At 37.0% G+C, this 20,554-nt stretch overlaps 1 protein-coding gene across 1 annotated transcript; it reads left to right on the forward strand.

Moving 5' to 3' along the window:
• The first annotated feature begins 2,182 nt into the window (after nucleotides 1-2,182).
• GASK1B (golgi associated kinase 1B) lies at nucleotides 2,183-19,558 on the forward strand. The gene is made up of 5 exons (XM_063309919.1): nucleotides 2,183-2,302; nucleotides 3,087-4,363; nucleotides 15,553-15,767; nucleotides 18,348-18,574; nucleotides 19,239-19,558. Exons 2-5 carry the CDS (start codon nucleotides 3,421-3,423, stop codon nucleotides 19,444-19,446), a joined length of 1,593 nt encoding a protein of 530 aa, XP_063165989.1. The 5' UTR covers nucleotides 2,183-2,302; nucleotides 3,087-3,420; the 3' UTR covers nucleotides 19,447-19,558.
• The last annotated feature ends 996 nt before the right edge of the window (nucleotides 19,559-20,554 follow it).

The following is a 20,554-nucleotide window of genomic DNA, read 5'->3' on the forward strand; positions in this document are numbered from 1 at the left end:
GTGAAGTAAAACAGTCACTTTAGCTACAGTCTCTGCATCAGAACTCCAGAATTCTTTATACGTCATTCAATTCCAAATTTTTGGAAAATTTAGTTTCATCAGCATTCTTAAATCTTACTTCTCTTTCCAGTACTGTACTGTATTAAAAAACTTCGCACAAATTAAAGAAGGGCAATTTGGGACAGTCCTAAAATGTGTTTCAATGTCTTCACCACTATTTTACATTTCCAACATTGCAGTTAATGTCCGGCCCTTATTAAATATCCTTGAAAGGAAATCTTTTGGGAATTAAATACATCTTAAGATTAACAACTTACATATTTAGCATTCCATGAACCCTTTCTTATTAAAATAGGTTATTTTAACTCCTCAGTCCACTGTTTTTATAAATTACCTATATCAGTCCTCAGGAAATGAATAGGGTAGGTATAGGATCTTGAGCTCCTGAAGAAAAGACAGGATAAAAATCAAATAATATAAGTACACGCTGAGAGAAAAGTCTGCTGGACTAAACTGTTATGGAGATTGCTGGCGAGGAAGGAGGGAGCCCCTTCCGGGGGAAAAACGCACGCGCAGTAGAGAAAGCCTTGGGCACCTGGCCAAGACGATCAGACAGGACCTGTCTTAGAGTTTCTGGAGTTGTCCCCCTTAGAGTTTGCTAATTCTGCTTAGTTTTGGCAAGATTCTGTTATAGGGCAGAAACAATAAAGACTAGAGCTTAATTCCTGACTCAGCCTGGTTCTATCGCCTCATTCCTGACAAAAATCTCTTACATTTTTAACTTTATCAATATCCTATTTCCATTATCAGTGCTTGAATTCATATATTAAGGACCACTAGACAACACACTGGACAACATGATTCAGGAAGACCCCCTTATTGGACCACAGTTATGAAGACATGGCTGATAAAGCAGAGGGAACAAAGCACCCATTTATTTAAATTATGTGGAAATTAAATAGTAGCAGGTGTGTGACTAGAAGCAAATTAAGATCTCCTGTTTAATTGTATGTTAAATGCTTATAATGTTAATGGATGCAATGGCCTATTGCTACATGTTTGGATTAAATAAAACTAGTAACTCGTAACTAATTTTGGACTGGTCTTTGACTCCTAGGTAAAGCTAATCTATATATCCTGATCATATCCACTAATAAACATACCTTTATGAGTCACCACATAATACTGTATGTCTCTGTGTTCATCATTATTCCTGAAATTCCGTTACCCTGCTAAGCTTGCCCATGATATCCCTTGTGCTGGGAATTCACTGAGGCTTGTGCTTTGAACATCAATTTTGTTTACAAGGATGACTTTGGGAAAAAAAAATGGTAGGTGGCTACAGTACAAGGATACTTGTGAAAGTATGTCTACCTGTTCAGGAAAAAGAAAAGATGAGCTGGTTGGATGGGAGGTGGACAGCTTCCTGAGGGGCTAGGCAGATGGTGTGCTACAATCTCATCAGTTTTTCTTCTGATAAATGGCTGTCTTGTGAGTAGCTACACCTGGCAGAGCAGACATTAATGGTCAGGTAAAATCTCCCCTGGCATTATTTTCTTTTCAAAATTCCCATCCTGCCTATTGGCTCCCCAAGATTATTTACCTCTCATGTAACTGAACACAGGATTGTTTTCTTGTTACCCTTGCCTCCATTCTGTTCCCTTCCTCTAGTGCTTCTCTCTGCTGACAATTTTAAAATTATAAGCATTTTGAGGCACTGATGGTCCTGTGCAATTAATTCATTAAAAGTCTGATTTATTTCAATAAAATGTGCTTAATTTTGCAGTCATAAATTGCAATAACATCTCAGATTTTTTTTTATAGTAAAGATAATGGTCTTAAACCATTTTGGGTTTTGTTCACTAGGGGGCCCTCAGAACTTACAAAGAAACAGATCTAGGGTTGTTCTTTTTTAGAAACAAGACATCAGACTAGGCTTTTCCATTCCAGAAATTAAAATAGCTTAAAAGAAATGAAAAGTTCATGTAGTTTGTGGCACTTAACTAGGAACACCCATCCCGAATGGTCAGAATATATAGAAGGAATATGGATCTGAATTGATATTTCTAAAACAGAACAATCTCGATAAATGAACTCTACGTATTTTGAAAAATACAGGTTGAAAACATCAAAGGCTTGTTTATTATTTTATAACTTTACTCGATCGAATAAAAGTATTGTCCAGCTGGTGGATATTTTTTTTTTCCTATGGAAAAAATGGACTTCCTTTACTTTCTAAAGATTTCGCTAGTATTTGTTACTGCTAGAAACTTTTGAGCTAAGATTTGGGCCAGCTGTGTAGGTAAGATTATTCTAAACTTTATTTTAATAATACAATTATTAGATTTGTTGTTTCATATGCTGTGTATTTTGCAGCATTGGAAAATTATATTCATGTGCATTTGCATGTGTAATTTTTTTTTCCACAATGTGTTATGTGAACACATCAGTATAATACTATTTTTAGACTTAGGAGGATGCATTCACAACAGAATATGCATATGTGTATAATTTACTCATGCTGGAATTGTTTGTATTTCTTATTTGCAATGTGATATTTTTGTATTTAAAAAATCTAGCCATTGAAAAAAGGAGGAATTTTTGCTTCATAAGATGACTAAATGAATATAAATCTTTCTACCTGACTAGTATGCTCTGCTTTAGTTAAATCTGATATAATTGTAGAATAATTTTCCTGCATAATCCTTGACCAATTAATGGAACATATTTCCATGCTAACAAAAAGCAATAAAGTGAATGATTTCTATGACATCTTCCTTGCCACTAGCGTGGGAAGAAATACCAACTACCAACTTGTGAAAAATATGCCTCTTACTCAGTGTTGTTAATAATATGAACTACTTTGTACAGAAATTCTGGAAAATAAATTCATTTCATACTATGAGGATTATTTTTATATTAATTTGATATACATAACACGAAGTACCAACCTTTTCTTCCCTTTAGGAGTGTGTATATAATCACTAGCTGCAGTCTTTAAATGAAGAGATTTACATGGTTTAAAAATAACGATGTGGGTAATGATGACTGTAAAATGATATTTATCATTCTTTCCCCTCTAACAGCTCAGCAGCCCAAAAGGGACTCCCAGACTTTTCATACTGTGACTCAGTTAACTCTGTTTACACAGCCGACTCCATTCATTCACTGAACCCAGTCACACCCTTTGAGGTGGCCGAAAGATTTTAACAGCTTGTCAGGGTAGGCTGTCAGATTCATTGGAACTGAACATTTACAATTGTACGGCATTTTCAATGTGTATATGCATAGAGGCATACACACACAAACAGCTGGAAAAAGAGGTGGAGACATCTGGTCATTTAGAAGGCATGCAGCATCATCCTAGCTGGCAACCAGTGGATTCTTAAACTACTTCCATCATGTTGATTCACTGGAGAAATGAGCTTCCTGGTTCAGACATGCCAAATTATCAACTGGTTCTTTTGTTCTCTCTGCTCACCTCGGCTGCTTTGGAGTGGCAAGTGCCCAAGGACCCGAAGGAATTTGCTTTTGGGCACTGCTTTTGTGATATATCTGGGCTTCCTCGTCAGTCAAGTAGGTCGTGTTGTACCACAACACAGAACAGGAATATCGAAAGCAAACTCCTGGAATCTTCAAGATGTTGCTCAGCCTCGTTTTTCTGAACTCCCATTGGATGACACCTGGTCATTTTCTGACCTTGAAAAATCCCAGATGGAGACAAATAACACACCAATGTTGCCTAATGTGGTATACATCACTTTGCGGTCCAAGAGGAGCAAACCTGCTAAGATTCGAGGCACTGTGAGACCCAAGCAAAGAAAGAAGCAAGTATTGCCTTTGCAGTATGAGAATAAGAACTCACTGGGTAGCACAATCCAACGTAAATCATTTTATGGCAAATCTATGAACAAGAGGAGAGGAGCAGTAGTTCCAGAGAAAGCAAGGCAGAAACAACAGCAGAAAGAAAAACAGATGTCTCATAATACAAAGCACTGGAGACCTGAAATGATTATAAGAGGCCTAAATGTTCAATTTAATGTTCAGGAGAGCAATATCAGGATGTACAGTGAGAGCCCACCATCTTGGTTAAGTAAAGAGGACATCCTAAGTATGCGTTTTATGGCAGATTCCAAAATAAATAGTATCCAAGAAGTGCCTTCTCAACATGGAGTACTTCTGGTATTTGGGAAAACAGAGGTTGATAATAAGTCAGTCAAAGAAGACATATGTAGCCAAGGTCACTGTGGCATCATCAAGAGACCTCTTGACATGAGTGAAGTGTTCGCTTTCCATTTGGACAGGATCCTGAGACTGAATCGGACTTTGCCAACCGTAAGCAGAAAATTGGAATTTGTACAAGGTAATTGATTTACTCACTGCATTGGAGCAATGGAACATTGTCTCATAGAGCAGGCTTTTATCCATCAGCAGCAGCCAGAAATAAATGCTATGTACGCAACAGCAGAAGTAGGTAATCTGATCCTTTCCAGATTTTTTGACTTATTCTCATCAACCTCAATGAGCATGTCTTATGGCAACAGGCTGTGGGAGTTGCTGTCCAAAACAGCTGGAGGGATTCAGATTGCCTGTACCTATTATATAGTCAAATTAAAAAATAAATTGCTTAAGTAACCAAAATTTCAGATATTAAACTAAATCTTTTCTCAATTTATCAGAGTTCACACTATGATTACAAAGCTGAGTGGGTGGGCAATATCCATATCTAATATGGAAGTTCAGTGAATTATAAGAAGGGAAAATTGTTCAGGAGAGCATGGAATTACCAGCTCACATTGAGGTTCTGAATGCAAGACTTGGGTTGGAGTTTAATTTCTCTAGCTGGAAAATTATGGGCCAGATATTGCTGCCAGGGCAAATATGTCATCTAATACATCATCTAGCTATGTAGTCTCTATCACTTGTGAGATTTTTGCAAAAGTTCAGAATAAACCAGTGATCTTAACAGAGATTGTCAAAAAAGTTTACCTAGTGATTTGTATTCTGAGCATAACTGTAATAATACTTGGCAATTCTGCTTCAAACCGCCCTTGGTGATTTGACTACCCAAGACTATAATGAAACACTTGTTCTTTTTCAGTGCTTTCAGATTTTTATTTTTTATTTTAAAAGCAATCATGAATGTACAGTGTTGGAATTTTCCATAATAGCCAGATTGGAACACTATGAACCATTATTTTTTGTCTAGATTCTTGCTGTCCATAATAATGATTTTATTTCTAGAAAAAAATAGTTTCAATAAGATTTTAAAGTGTAATGATGACTTTGCTTCTCACCTTTGTAACTAATGTTTCACTAGGATAATAATTGCCTAATAGGCACTCAACTTATAGGTTGTGTACATTCAATTTTTAATTCTCAAAATGAAATCAAAATTAGACCAAATTAAATGCCCTTTTTTTATATTCCACTGTATTGCTAAACTGTGGCTTTAGCTGAAGCAGTAGTCATAATTTTATTATAGTCAGAAAAGGCTGCAGTACATTTGAATGAAAAATTCCTAAAATAGTTTTTCCATTTCTGTACTGATTTTTTCCTGATGTGGTTATGGTACTATTTTATGTAAAATTTCTAATCAGTGTGTGCTTTATTAAAGACAAACTAAAAAAATTGATCAGCAAAACATTCCTATAAACAGATAGAAAAGTATTCTATTTTTTAATGTCACTTTATGGGTCTCTATATTGAAAATGTCAATAGTCTGAGTGATTGCTTAGATGCTTCTGAGAAATATTCAGGCTCTCAGAGCACAGAAGTCACATTATACATCTGTTATTTTTAGGGAAAGATTTTACTGCTGCAAAGCTGGTGAAAAGAATGAGGTAATTCGGATTATCAGGGCAGAGGATCATGGTCTGGGGGCCCTTTGTAAATTGCTCTTTGAGTAATCATATTAACAGTAGTTTTCAGGCTGCATAATCATTCTTGATTGTCAGGAAGTAAGAAGGACAATTCGTCCTTTTTCATTCTCTATAAAGATAGAGGACTGTTGCTAGGTGATGATGAGCAAGAGGAAAAGTGTCAGTTTTCCTTTTTGTTATTTCCCGCTGGGATGTTCCTTAGCTATAAGTGACATCAGAATGGGAAACAGCCTTAACTCTTTTGGATCTTAGAATCCAGTCTGAGCCATTGGTAGTTGTGCTATGCAAAATATATCCAGCACAAATTAATGGCAACTCTTGGAGGATTTCATTTCTTCTAGTGAGCGTGGACAAATTTCCCAATCTGTTGTGGCTTTTATAGTCTATCTCTAATTTGTCAACCCTGTACCCACTTTCCTGGAAATATGTGGTTATAGATGTGACAAATTAGAGATACATCTATTAATGGGATTAATTTTGCATACTTTTATATATGATTGTGTTATTTATTCATCGAAGTATTTCATTTGTATATTTCTAAGATAAAAAATTATTCAGAAAGTCAGACCGAATGAAAATATAAGCTGCATTAATAAATAAACCCACAATTGCCTAATCTTATTCTATGGACCACTTTTGTGTCTTTTATTTTTCCTCAATTTTTTTTTCTATATCAAGATAAATGCAGTTGATTAATTTACTTTATAAACCTCTCTTATTCAGAGGATCACAGAGCAATTAACAAAGATAAGAATACAAAATGAACAAAATCAAAATAAAACAATCACCAATATATAAAATAATGGATATTAAAGCCGTATTAAAACTCAGCACCTTTAAAATCAGCAGCAGCCAATACAAATAAAGTTTGGAACTAACATCTCAGTGCGTTATTTCCTGATTATCCCATCTCTATACAGATAAGATACAAAAAGACAAATGGGCTGCCATATTACCCTTTCACGCAGTGAGCATCTTAATGACGTCACTCGTTTTGTGGAAGCCTCCCTTAAGATAAATTGAGCTTACACCTCTTGTTTCCTGTCTGAATTTCTTGTCACATTTGACTGGCTAATAAGATGCTTTTGGTTTGTCACTGACTAAATGAATAGTGAACCTATTAAATCACAGAATTATTTTACACTCTTCTGACATAGCTGCTTTATCAAAAAAGAAAAGCTAAATCTTGACAATGTTTTTTCTAAGATTCATTACTGTTGACAGATCAAAATTTATAAAGGCTTGGAGATGAGAAGGGGAGGAAGTATTTGACAGTTCCGACTTTCAAAGCTATTTCTAATGTCTATGTCAAACTTGAGAAATCTGTCCTTAGGCTCACATGTGATATTGGCTGAATTAAGATCTTTCTTTTTAAAAGAGGCCAAACAGAGCAAATCAGGATTTAGTAAACTACTTGTAGCAAGCACAGTGGGGATAGAGGACATGTAGTTCGAGGCATGATAAGCACGAGCCTCCCAATTTAATTAAAAATCAGGTTTTAAAAACAGCCAAAATGTTGTGAGATCATTAAATCTCACAACATTTCAGTTATCTCATATGAGATACTTGGCAAGAATGCTGAAATCCCAGTTTCAGTATTCACAGATAAGGCATACAGCATATCTGCACTTAACATTTAAGCTGCTGCTGTCCTGTGTTTGTGCCAGATTACTGTAGTTCTAAATCAGATTTAAAAAGTCCTGTCAGGACTGGGACACTTCACCAAGAACATGCAAAGTATTCTGAACTGCAGGCTACCAGATCCTCCCATTGGACCCTCTCACCTTCCTATAATTGGCAATCACTTTTCTTCCTGTGAGCAAGTCTTCCAGGGCATATATATGTATGCAGACCCATATGCATGCACACATACATGCACGTGTGTGCGTGCATATGTGTGTCTATGTAAAGTATATACTTGTGTATAAGCCCATCTGCAGATAAGCCGATCCTTGAATTTTTAATGAAAATACCATGAAAAATGTGCCACCTGCAGATAAGCCGACCTTCAAAATTTTCATGTTTTAATTTTCACAATTGCCTTATTTTGGTTAAAAATTTGACAATATTTATTTATGACAGTGTAGTTATTTATTGATGTATGAATGAACCAGCAGTGAGTTTCAGCCAGTAACAAACAGGTTTATATTCCTATTTTGACTGGTTTAGTTTTTAATAATGGATGGAATCTTAGCTAAAAGAGATGCATAAAATATGTGTAGCTGTACTGCTTCTCAGAGAGGAACCAGTAGTGAGAATGCACAATTTTTTTTATTTATTTTCTATCCCACCTTTATTATTTTTATAAATAACTCAAGGTGGCAAACATACCTAATACTCCTTCCTCCTCCTCTTTTCCCCACAACAACAACCCTGTGAGGTGAGTTGGGCTGAGACAGAGGGACTGGGCCAAGGTCACCCAGCTGGCTTTCATGCCTAAGGTGGGACTAGAACTCTCAGTTTCCTGGATTCTACCTCATGCCTCATGAATGTTTCTCCTCAGATATTTTTGCATTTCTACATATGTGTCTTTGACACCATGGAAATGGTCAAAACCAATAAAGATAGATGATTCTAAATGCTCGCAGAATGCCTTCTGCTTTCCAAAAGAAATCAAATTCTATGACATTATTTGAATGGACTTAAGATTAAGACTGTTAGAAGTAAAAGGAAGGAATATAAAGTTGGTTTATTTAATCAAGGTTAAAATAAGATATATTTCTGGCAACCCTTAATGGACTCTCTGCTAACATCAGGACTGAAAAGATGATGCTTTATGGATTTGTCTATAGATAAGAGATAGGATATAGGATAAAGAGATCATTGGTTATAAACTAAGAGGGGGGTGAAGAGTTACTAAAATTGTTTATACTTGTTTACACTTGTTGGAAGTAACTTCTTTATATATTCCTTTTCTTTTACTATATTCCTTCCTTCCTTCCATGTTTTTTTCTCTTTTGCATCTTTCACTGTTTCTTTCTATTCTTCTTTCTTTCTTTTAGTTTGTATTAAATTTTACAATTGTAATTAAAACCCATAAATCTCTCTCTCTCTCTCTCTCTCTCTCTCTCTCTCTCTGAGACCAGTTTGGTTTAGTGGTTAAGGCACCAGGCTGGAAACCAGGAGACTGTGAGTTCTAGTCCCCCCCTAGGCTTTAAAGCCGGCTGGATGACTTTGAGTCAGTCACTCTCTCTCAGCCCACGACGTTAGGCTCGTCTGACAAGCTGGTCGGTCAATTCCTGTTGCAACCAATGGATCAACATTCGGTTGATCCAGTAAAAAACGGATCCTGCAGCTGCAGGAAATATGCTAGGAAGAAAAAGAAAACTACACACACACACACTCCTGCCTTCTGCTTTCTTAGAAATTCTACTTATCTTCCTCTGAAGTCCTAAGTAGTCTAAGAAGAATGCACATATAGGCAACTGTAGTGATTGCAAGGGTACTTATTTAATGTGCTCACATTCAGAACAGCCTTCATCTGAAACAGTGTAAGTGTTCATCTGATTCTGATTCTCATTGTATTTGCTCTGTAATTGGTCTTATACCAACAGAGTCTGAGGACTTGGCACAGAAAGAAGAAGAAACTCAACTAATTCCATTTATCATATTCCCTGTGTGCTGTTCAGTGTAAGCAGCAATATGAGCAAGCAACATGTTTATGGTGCTCTTTCCTGCATCATGTACCCTTGAAAGGATACATCAGTGTAGTTAATGTTTCTGCAAGGGATAATGAGAAAACTTCATTATGTACCCAATATTATTTTATCAGATCCAACAATTTTGTTCAGTTTGCTCTCCTGTCCAAAGGCCAAAGGATAGTAGGACTGATAAAATCTACTGGAAAAGCCTTTGTTGTTTGTTTATAAGTAGTGTAATCTAGATGCCATCTTTTGAGTTCAGTTTGTCTTCTCACATGTCTTAATGTTGGCCAAGTATTGTTTGATTAGCCGCAGTTTTAATATAATTTCTCGTTTCAGTGATTGTAGACAGAGTTTTGTTTGATAAGTCTCATTCTTCAGGCCTAGTTTACAATATTGTCACTGTGTTCTAAAGCTGCATCAAAACCTCCCTTGCAATTTTTCACAAATGTTCTTCCTCTGCAAAGGAAGCATTTGTTTTCTCCTTTAATCTTAGGTTCTTGAGATTTTTTAAAAAATTCCTCTTGGTGGCTTTCTAAAATTTACATTGTTGTTGAAGGGTGGCTGAATCTATTTTGTTTCACATCTTTCCATTATATTGAAGTCTTCCTGGCTGCCTCAATTTCACAATCTAAAAAAGATGAATGTGTGAAGCTCCTTCATAATGTCTTTCCTTAGGATCAAACGGAAGTATGGGAACCCAGGGATGCTGCAGACTGTTTGAAAGAGGATTATGTAGTGAAAGGCAGAACATTCACAAACACCTTTTGACTAGTTTGTGCTAAATAAGAGCAAAACCGCCCAGAGTCCCCCATGAGGGGTAGATGGGCGGTGAATAAATAAATTTGTGTGTGTGTGTGTGTGTGTGTGTATAAAAAACCACATTCTAATTGTGAGAATTTCATCTAATTGTTTTCTTCTCTGAAAGAAAATTTGAAAGCAAATACTTACTCACAAAGTTATTGACACTGATAAGAAAAAAGTCAGGAGATATTCACAGGAATTCATATGGGGCACAAGTGATGAAATGTGCATTGTGACATCACAGTGTAAATTCTACCCCTTACATACTTGCCTGAAATGTCATGACATGTATGAAAGGAGCTTGCTTATGCTGTGATACATATTTCATCATTGTGGGTGGGAACAGATGCTACCAGGGATATTTTTCTTGCTTGGCATTGTTATATTCAGTAACTAGTTTCCTCCATAATTTTTCACTTACTTAGTTTAATGCACTGGCTTGTCCACACCAATGCCTCTTAGTATCATATCAGAAGGAGGGGCATCTACAACGGGTGGGGCAAGAGGACCACATGGTTAAAGTCCCACTACTTTGTGTCAATGCCATACAATGGGGCAGGGCTTTGGTCTGTGGTCATACCCAGCATTCTGGCTCTCCTGGCTTCCCATTGCAGAAGGCACTTTCTCTCCTATCCAGTTGTTCTGACTCCATCTGTTCCTTATTGGCAGGCTGAAAGGAGCAATGGGATAAGCCTAAATGGAGTTCATCAGGGAGTGTTTTCACTGCTCACACTTGCAAAAATGAGAGGGACTTTATAATCAGAATATGGTATTTAACTTCACAGAAATTCCTACTCTCTCTTTCCAGTTTTAGAAAAAGCCAAATAGTCCGATGGCTGAAATGTACCTTTTATTACTTTTAATAATTTGGAATGTGTTATTTTTTTGGAGATCATATCACATTTTTGGGTTCTAGATCTATCAATTTCAGAGAAGTTGGCTTGCCTGTATTGCATTTACAATTTCTTATCTGTCTGGTCCAGCATTCTGTGGGAATTAATTAGGTAATTGCTTTTAGGTTCATCTTACATTTTTACTTTACATATGTTGCTACCAAAATCTGTCCAATTCATTGCTATGCCATTAGTATAAAGGATACATTTGTTTGTTTCATATTTTAATATGAATTGGCCCAAATTAAAGCACAACCAAAATGTAATGAACTTTTGCTAGTCCATTTTTGTAATACAGCCTTTTGATTTTAAAAAGTACCTCCAGGATTTGTTGGTTAAATTTGTATCTTGCATTTTCTCCAGGAGCTAAAAGCAGACTGGGCTGAAAGAGAACTCCATAGTTGAGAGTGCACTTGACTCTGGCCTTACCAGTCCTCATGCAACACTTCAGCAACATACAAAATGCATTCACTGGGGAAAACTGCATATAAAAATATGCACGGATTGTTTACCAAAACAAGCACTAAGACACCCTTCCAAGAGGTTAAAGTTTCAGAAAACAAAGTAGCTTGTTTTGTCCAGCATTGCTACCTGTTGATGTACGTTTTGGACATCCACAGATAAATTTTACTTTTGAATTCTGTTGCAATTTCCTAACCATGTTTAAATGAGATCTGTATATAATGAACCATTAAACCAATAGAACAGAAGACAGTTTGGAGATCAGAATCTTTATGGCACTTTTAATAAAAAGCAGATGGGAGTTGTCTGAAAGTCATTTTCCTCCAACAAGCTGTAACTGTGTAGTGGAATATACGAAATTTGCAGTTCTAATATTAGAAAGTGTAGGCAAGGCACTAAGTTGCTATGGAGACAGAAACCTTCATAAGTAAAAATAGCTGGTATTTCACCAATGCTGTATTTATCTCCAAACTAGTCACTCGGAGACATTTGCTGCTAACTTTGCATTATCACCTTTCCCCACCCCCACCAGTCTCTCAAAGCCTATGAAGGACCTTTTTGGCTCCATTTCTTATTAGCTGCTGCTGAAATTAACTGTAATGTAAGATACCATTCCTGCTCAGCAATTTAGAAGATAAAGTCTAGGACCAGGCTTCCATAGGATAAAAAATATGTGTTTTTGCATATTGAAATGTTGAAGAGAAAAGATGTTTAGGACAGGAGAAAACGTCCTCCGTTACTGTTTCCATCGATGGAATAGAAGCACTTACTTTTTCTTGTTAGTTTCAGGAACTCTCAACTGGCAGACAACTGAATTGTCACTTTTCTTATAGCATGGCTGACAGGTGACAGATGGTTTCCAAAGAAAGAGTGGACTAGAGGATCTCTAAAGTAGGGATGGGCAATTCAGGACTCCTTGGCTGTATATGTAGTCCTGTGTATTTTTGTCTGAGCCAATCCCAGGTTTTGCTGCCAAAATTAGACAGCAACTTCTTTTACAGAAATAAAAAGTTAAGAGCATTAACTTAATGCTCTATTGTTTTTGGGGGGGGGGACCCTATCCACCAAGCCAAAAACAGGGTTTAATATATTGGTTTTGATTCTCCAATGAAGTCACTGTGTGGCTGCCATGCTTTTATACCTAGAGATCAAAATAAATGAACAAATAAAAAGATGGGGTTCCTGGCTGCAAAAAGTTTACCCCCTCAGTATTTAATGTGTTTGCCTCAGGCTCTGTCTTTATTTCATTAGAATTTTGATATTCTTTGAGATGGGAAATTATCTAGTAGTTTTGTATGTGTTAATTATTTTGGAATACTTTTAGTTCTAAATTCCCTTTGTTCCCTCCAGCTGTCAATTCACAGCAATTTAGAGATCATTTGGAATTTAATGGGGAAGCAGACATAATTTCATCTGGAGCAGACCTCCATCTGAGCAGGGGGTCAGAACTGGTTCTTTTTAGATCCCCTCTGTTTATGTTAAATAATAAGATTGGTCCTTACTGGGATGGTGGGGGGAGGGGGGATTCCATAGCTGCAATGGAGCCCGTTTCAGTGAAGCTTTTGAAATATGCATTGTTGTGGTAGACTGAATTTGCAAAGTCTGTTTCCCATGAATGGCATTCATTTCCTGTACTTCACCTTCACTCCTCTTGGCATTTTTGAGGGTTAAAAATAACACATTAATCATCCCCTTCTTCCTTCCCTTTATCTAGAATGCATGGAAGGAAGCAGAAAAATAGGAAAACAGGAAGGGCTGCACAGGAGAAATCAGCTTTTGTAAAGCAAGAATAGATGTATGTGCTGAGAATACTAATAAGAATGCCACCTACCTTTGATTTGCAGGAAGGAAAAAAGAACTGTGAAGGAGAAGTAATCACAAGATGTGTGTGAATATGTGATCACTGGTCTAAATAAAGCAGAAAGCAGATAGCTATTTTTTCAGCATTACACTGAGCATATATGAGACACGAGAAAAACCTGCATCTCCTCTTGCCATTAGAGATGGGCAAACCTGGCCATTTTTATTTCTCTCAGTTTCTCATGTTTGTTCTATTCCCATCCAAATTTAATTTAAATGAGGTTGCATTAAAATTTATGGGTTCGTACACTGTGAACTCCAAGAATTGCCAATATAGGGTAATTGAATTTCAGTTTATGTATTGGATAAAAAATGCAACATTAGATAAATTTGCATTCAAATGAAACTAAAATGACACCCCCATCCCTATTCACATTCCTACCAGCCCTTGGCTATTTTAATTCTGTCCTTCACCCAACACAGGGTGACACTGGAAATGTGCTAGCTGGGGGACTGGTATAGAATTATGAAGCAGCAAAATGGGGGAGGTAAGTGGAGGAAACAGTGAATTTTTCTTCCATATCCTTCTTTTAGTGACCAAAGTACAGTAGTATTTCCTTTTTTTCCCTTTCTTGACAAGCTGGTATGTGCAATTATTATTATTATGGTTGTTTGCACAATCAGCCAGATGTTTAGACTGGATTTGGCATTTTTGTCCACCTATTGAGTCCTTCCCAAGGACCTGGGATAGGCAGATGTTGTTGTTTAATAATATTAAAGGTATCATCACAGGATGTAAGCAGCTGCTGCTGCTGCTGCTGCTGCTGCTGCTGCTGCTGCTGCTGCTGCTTCTTCTTCTTCTTCTTCTTCTTCTTCTTCTTCTTCTTCTTATTATTATTATTATTATTATTATTATTATTATATTATTATTATTATTATTATTATTTTCTTCAGTGGATACAGATATTTGTCATATTCACCTCCTCATGACATATAGAGATTAGGTCTTTGCAGCACTTTGGATCTGCTCTTCAAAGGTGCTTTGGATTGTGCAGGAATGTGAACGTAGCACCTATCTGTAGCAATTTAAGAAGGCACAGCTGCTTTATCCCGAAGTCACTCTTTAAAATAATTGAAATTATACATGACCATTCTGCAAACTAATTACTCGGATTGGAACAGTTTTGATTTTTTTAATTTTTTTTAAAACTTTGACAGCCAGTTTGGTATAGTGGTTAAGGGGCTGGTCTAGAAACCAGAAGGCTGTGAGTTCTGGTTCTGCCTTAGGCATGAAAGCCGGCTAGGTGACCTTGGGCCAGTCACTCCCTCTCAACCCAACTCACCTCACAGGGTTGTTGTTGTGGGGAAAATAGGAGGGGGAAGGAGTATTAGGTATGTTTGCCGCCTTGAGCTATTTATAAAAATAATAAAGGCGGGATAGAAAATAAATAAAAAAAATTGTGCATTCTCACTACTGGTTCCTCTCTGAGAAGCAGTACAGCTACACATATTTTATGCATCTCTTTTAGCTAAGATTCCATCCATTATTAAAAACTAAACCAGTCAAAATAGGAATATAAACCTGTTTGTTACTGGCTGAAACTCACTGCTGGGTCATTCATACATCAATAAATAACTACACTGTCATAAATAAATATTGTTTTGCAAGATCTGAATAAGCTACAGAGATTTACATCAGGAGCTAATTGGCCAAACTGCTTCTAATCTCATTAATAAATCTTCTCAAGCATCAGAGCTCTTTTTAAGCAGAGCACTTTTGTAGCTAGAAGCCAGCTGTTACTGGAAACAATTAAAATGTTTGGGGTTCTTTCCTGACTGGAGTGGCTTCTTTAGATGTGGAGTATAACCATGTTAACTAAGGGAAGTGAAATCATTGCCAGTTTGTTTTTTTCTTACCACATCTACAATATACTCCTTTACTAACATCTGTTTTTAACAACTTCAATTTTAGACAGTATCTAAAGAATAGCCAAGGATTATAAAACTTAGGCACTCAGCCTAAATTGCACTAATGGTTCTCTCTAGCATTTTAATTTTTTTTTACTTGAGATGATGGACCACGCCCTGTCATTCTTTGGGATCCCTCCTTGGCTCAGACAGACAGTGAGACACACTCTTCACTGAGACTCACCTGGGGAGCCTACAAGAAACAACTAGAGGAAAAGTGTTGGCAAAATGGCAAAGTACCGAAAGCAGAATGGGGATGTACAGATATCCATCACCATGAATGGTCCAAGATGGCACTCCTTGATTTTCTTTTACAGGTGAGAAAATTATGTCCAAAGAGATGTATTGAGGGTATATAAGTTGTTCAGCAGCCCATTTTTTTAATGGGTAAACCAATTGTATTAGTAATGCTAATGGTTATTACAAGAGAAATGGTAATGTGACATAAGATTAAGTGTTATGAGAGATGCTCAATCAATGGTGAGCAATCTGTAACCTGAAGTTCCACTGGCCTCTGAACCTTTATTTTATGGTCCCACACACCTATATCCAATTGCCCTTCTGAAATTTGGTGGAGCTATTTCTTACTCAAAATTAGTGGATCTATTTGTCCAAACTTGCATTTATGACACAGAAAGCTACTACAGGTAGTCCTCGACTTATGACCATTTGTTTAGCAACTGTTCAAAGTTATGACGGTGCTGAAAAAAGTGACTTACGAACTGTGTGATTCACTTAGTTACCACATTATTTACTTACTAACCATGTGATTCACTTAATGACCACCACAAAAATGTTATAAAATTGGGTGTGGTCACATGATGCCTTGCTTAATGACTGTATCACTTAACAACAACTTTTCCAGTTCCTATTGTGTACCTGGGTTTACTTTAGTGTAGAAAACTTTGATTAGTGGTGGAGGATTGGTTTATATCTTGAGGGAATTTTACCTAGCTTTATTCTAGCATCCAGTCCCCATATGTTATTGCTTTGGCTGCAAAAAGAAGTTGTAAAATGCATCCCTTGGTTAACAAAATATTAGCCATATTAGATTTATATTTGAACATTTTTAATCTTTAATAACAGGCATAAGGCCAGTTCACAAAAGCACAATGAAAATAGATTATGGCTTCATCAAGTTGAGATGCAGAGAGAGAGATTATCACTTGAAGATGATTACTTTGGAGGTGATCATTCTGAAATCTAAAGTGTGTGATCCAAATACTGATTTTCAAGTTACAAAAGTACAGTAACAAAGACTGGACCTAAGAATGCATGGAAGGGCTAGAGGAGAGAAGAATACTGGGATCTTCTTTGACCAGATGTTCTCTGTTGCCAGTTACATTCATACCAGCAGCTTCTGATAAACTGAAAGTATTCTGATAACAAACTCAAAGACTCTTTTAAAGAGGCACAAGTTAAGAAAAAAATGTTGTATTTGCATGCTTTGCTTCCCTTCCCATTAAACTTCACTTGCCACTAGCCACTAAATACATTCCTTCTCATGTTCTGGTGGGCTTGGCTGACTGTAGGAGATACCTGGGATGGACATTTTAGCCATTGTTCAAGTTGTCCAAGTAACAGGTCACAGTGAAGAAGTGCTCTTGACCTCTCCTTTTCTGCTTTACTAAATACCCCTCTGCCATGTGATGTGTTAATTGGGCTACTTCTGACTGGAATTCAGGACTTACTTGCATTGTCAGGAATGCATATGTGTAATTGAACATATTAATAGTATGTGTCTCTTTTGTGATTTGCTGCAAGTGGCAGTAGCGGAAGCAAGTATCCAAAGAGTCCATTTCTGATCTTGTGGCCCACAATGTTATGAAGTAGTTCATGGAGTAGGCAAACAAGTATGGCTACATAAAATTCTTTGTGGGCAGGAGCAGCAGAAAATCTGTAATGCACTCTTTTGAGACAGAAGCAAAAACATGTAGCTGTGTCCTAACAACCAGGAAACACACTGAGACAAGGAACTGGTCTCTAATATTTATTGCTAGTACTTAACAGGAATCCTAACAAACTGAAGAAGCGTGGGGAAAACCCAGACATATAACCCCCAAGGGTTAAGGCGGTCCCGATCTGTGTCTCTTTGAATGGCTGAACCATTCATCAGTACTACACATGCACTTGACAGTCTGGATGGGAGCTCCCTGCTCGCCATCCTTACTCATGACATCTGGCAGAAATGGGCTCTTTTTCCCAGGTTTAAACTGACCTTCTGTGTAGCATAGAAAAAATGCTTAACCTGTGTTTAAAAACTGGTCTAGTACTTTTTTTTAAGTGCTAAATTGATATCCATAAGGTTATTTATGTAATGCCTGACTGGTCCTTTCCGAAGTCAGAAAGTGTAGGAGTGACTGGAGTGCACGGCATGTGTCCTCAGTAGCCTGAAGCAGGGCCGCAACTGGGGGGGGCCAAGCGGGGCATGTGCCCCGGGCGCCACGCTGGGGAGGCGCCAAAATGACCACTGGGGGGCACCAAAATGACCACTGGGGGGCACCAAAATGGGCGCGGACCCATGTTTGCCCCGGGTGACAGAGACTGTAGTTGCAGGCCTGGCCTGAAAGGGCCAATAAGATTTGGGCAGACCCCAGCCACTGACTGCATCATTATTCACATTGTTAAGGAAGTGTTGTAGACTGTGTCTATGGAGAAAAGAAGTGTGGGGAAAAGAGGGAAATCACTATTTTGAAACTGGGGAAGATGAATACAGCTTTACGCTACCGCTGCTGTGGCCAGTATGATTAATAATTTCACCTTACTGTTTTTTCATAGATCTACAGTTGTGATGATCCATGTCTATATGCATTTTTCTGGCGTCCCATAAACCTAAAAAGTAACTGTTTTATATAGTCCATGATTCATGCTGGTCATGAAACTTTATTCAATTTCAGATCTACCATCGCTTGGATAAGAACTGTTGTGGATTCAAACCACGTAAAGAGGATTCATGTGTACAAAAAGGACTGAATCTGCAATGTGATGATGAAGATAACATAGTCTTGACCCACATTATCCAGAGAAAGGATGACCCAAGGCATTTGGTCTTTATACATAATAAAGGTTTCTTTGACAGAAGTGAAGATAATCTTGATTTCAGAATATTACAAGGCATTAATGAGTAAGTTCATTTTCTAGTAAAGGCATTTCAGATTTAAAATATCTTTCACATAATTCCTTTACAATGGAAAAAAAAACACTCTATTTATTTATAAAATATATAACAGCTGTTCCTGTAGCAGGGATGGTACACCATGCCATTAGTCCTGGCTGTGATATGGACCTCCTTGGTTCCTAATATCTATTCAGAATAATTAGTATTCCAGCTTGCATGGAAACCTTCAAGAAGTGTTAAATATTCATGGGCATCAGGAGATAAGACAGAAGAGCTGTGTAGCATTTAATGCACGAAGAGAGGTTGAGTGGCTTGGAAATTCATAGACATCAGAAGATTTGGTTACTCTTGCCAGATCTCTTCCCTGATGTGGGCCTATGTATTATGTTTAGCCACTGTCCTTTCCTGTCTCTGTATGACTTTCTGATGGCAGACTTTTCTACAAAGTGCTGTTTAACCCTCTACCTGTGTTTATTTTTGCTCTGTGTTTTGAATCAGGAACTCTTTCACTGATTTCAGCATTTTACTACTGACTTCTCATTCCCCATTAGATTTACCAGCATTTTATAGACTGCCCTAAACTTGCCTCATTGATGTATGGTCATAATTTCACTACTGCAAATGAAATAATAATATGGAACTTAGATTAAATTGCATTATTCAATTTCAGGTTCCCTGAATCTGCTATTTCTGTGCTGAAAAGTCACCATTTGCGGGAAAAGCTTCTTCAGTCTTTGTTCCTGGACAGAATTTTTTGGGATAGCCAAGGAGGGCGCCATGGCATTGAAAAGTTGATTGATGTTGTAGAGCAGAGAGCCAAAATACTTCTCACCTACATTAATGCTCATGGAGCAAAAGTGTATCCAATGAATGAATGAGTCTGCATTCATGGAAGTAAGATGCACACTCATGTAAAAGTTCTTGATGCATTTATGTTGTAATCTTATATACTTGGGTGAATGTAAACCTTTCAGAATTCATTGAGGCTTATGGGCTTATTTCTATTTATACATTTATTCTGACAAACCTCAAACATATGAAAATTAATTATCAGACTTCACATTTTAAAAAATACATGTTGCTAATGGAATCCCAAGGTGTTTTTGTTTTGTAAAAGCATCCTCACATCTACTGGGTTGTAGGTATTCAGATATAGGTGCCAAGTAGACTTCTTTTGCCTACTCCTCCTATGCTAATCTCCAGTTTCCTGAAAATGATACACTGAGGTTGCAGGATCTGGCTGAATAGGATGAGTTTTGGTATGGGGAACAGGGATAATCCCGAAAAATCAAAATAGAGGTAACTTCTGTGGGCATAGTTCTGCTTTCAGAAGCCATTAAGTTTCATTTTCAGGGAGCATTCTGTTCCCTGAAGTTCACTTGTAGCCTTGCTCCTCTTATTCAGCAGGATCTTATGTAGTATTTTTGAAAGGCTGGTTATGTTCATGTTGAAATAATTAATGGGGAAACCCTCTTCTACCAAACTAGTTGCATTTGACTTCAGCTGAGATCAACCACAGTAGATTTTCCTCTGTTGGTTTGATTTTATTGGTTATAAAACAATTGGAGAGAAAACTACACTTACAACAAAAGTTGCAGATTTCTGACTATTAATTTCACAGAGACTGTTCTGAAATAAATAGTTCTGATGATAGTTGCAAATAATTGCTTAATTAAAATACATATATAGAAGGGGTTTTATTTTTTTCCAGTGAAAATGATGGACCTCAACTTGTGTTGACATTTAAATTCAGTTCTAATATTGTTTAGTAAACTCACTAAATTCACTGTTGTAATTAGAAGTATGTTGTTAAATTTATAAATATATATGCCATCCAACTAAGTATAGATCTAATGCAAATGTTAAAATATTTCTTTTTTTGAATGCTTACTTGTTTGATAAGTATGTGATCATAACTGGCATCCAAAATATTCATTGGTTGATTCAAACTGATATATGAAATTTGGCTCCACTGCTACCACCTCT

The sequence above is a fragment of the Candoia aspera genome, chromosome 8 (assembly GCF_035149785.1).
Source record: "Candoia aspera isolate rCanAsp1 chromosome 8, rCanAsp1.hap2, whole genome shotgun sequence".
Lineage (NCBI taxonomy): Eukaryota > Metazoa > Chordata > Lepidosauria > Squamata > Boidae > Candoia > Candoia aspera.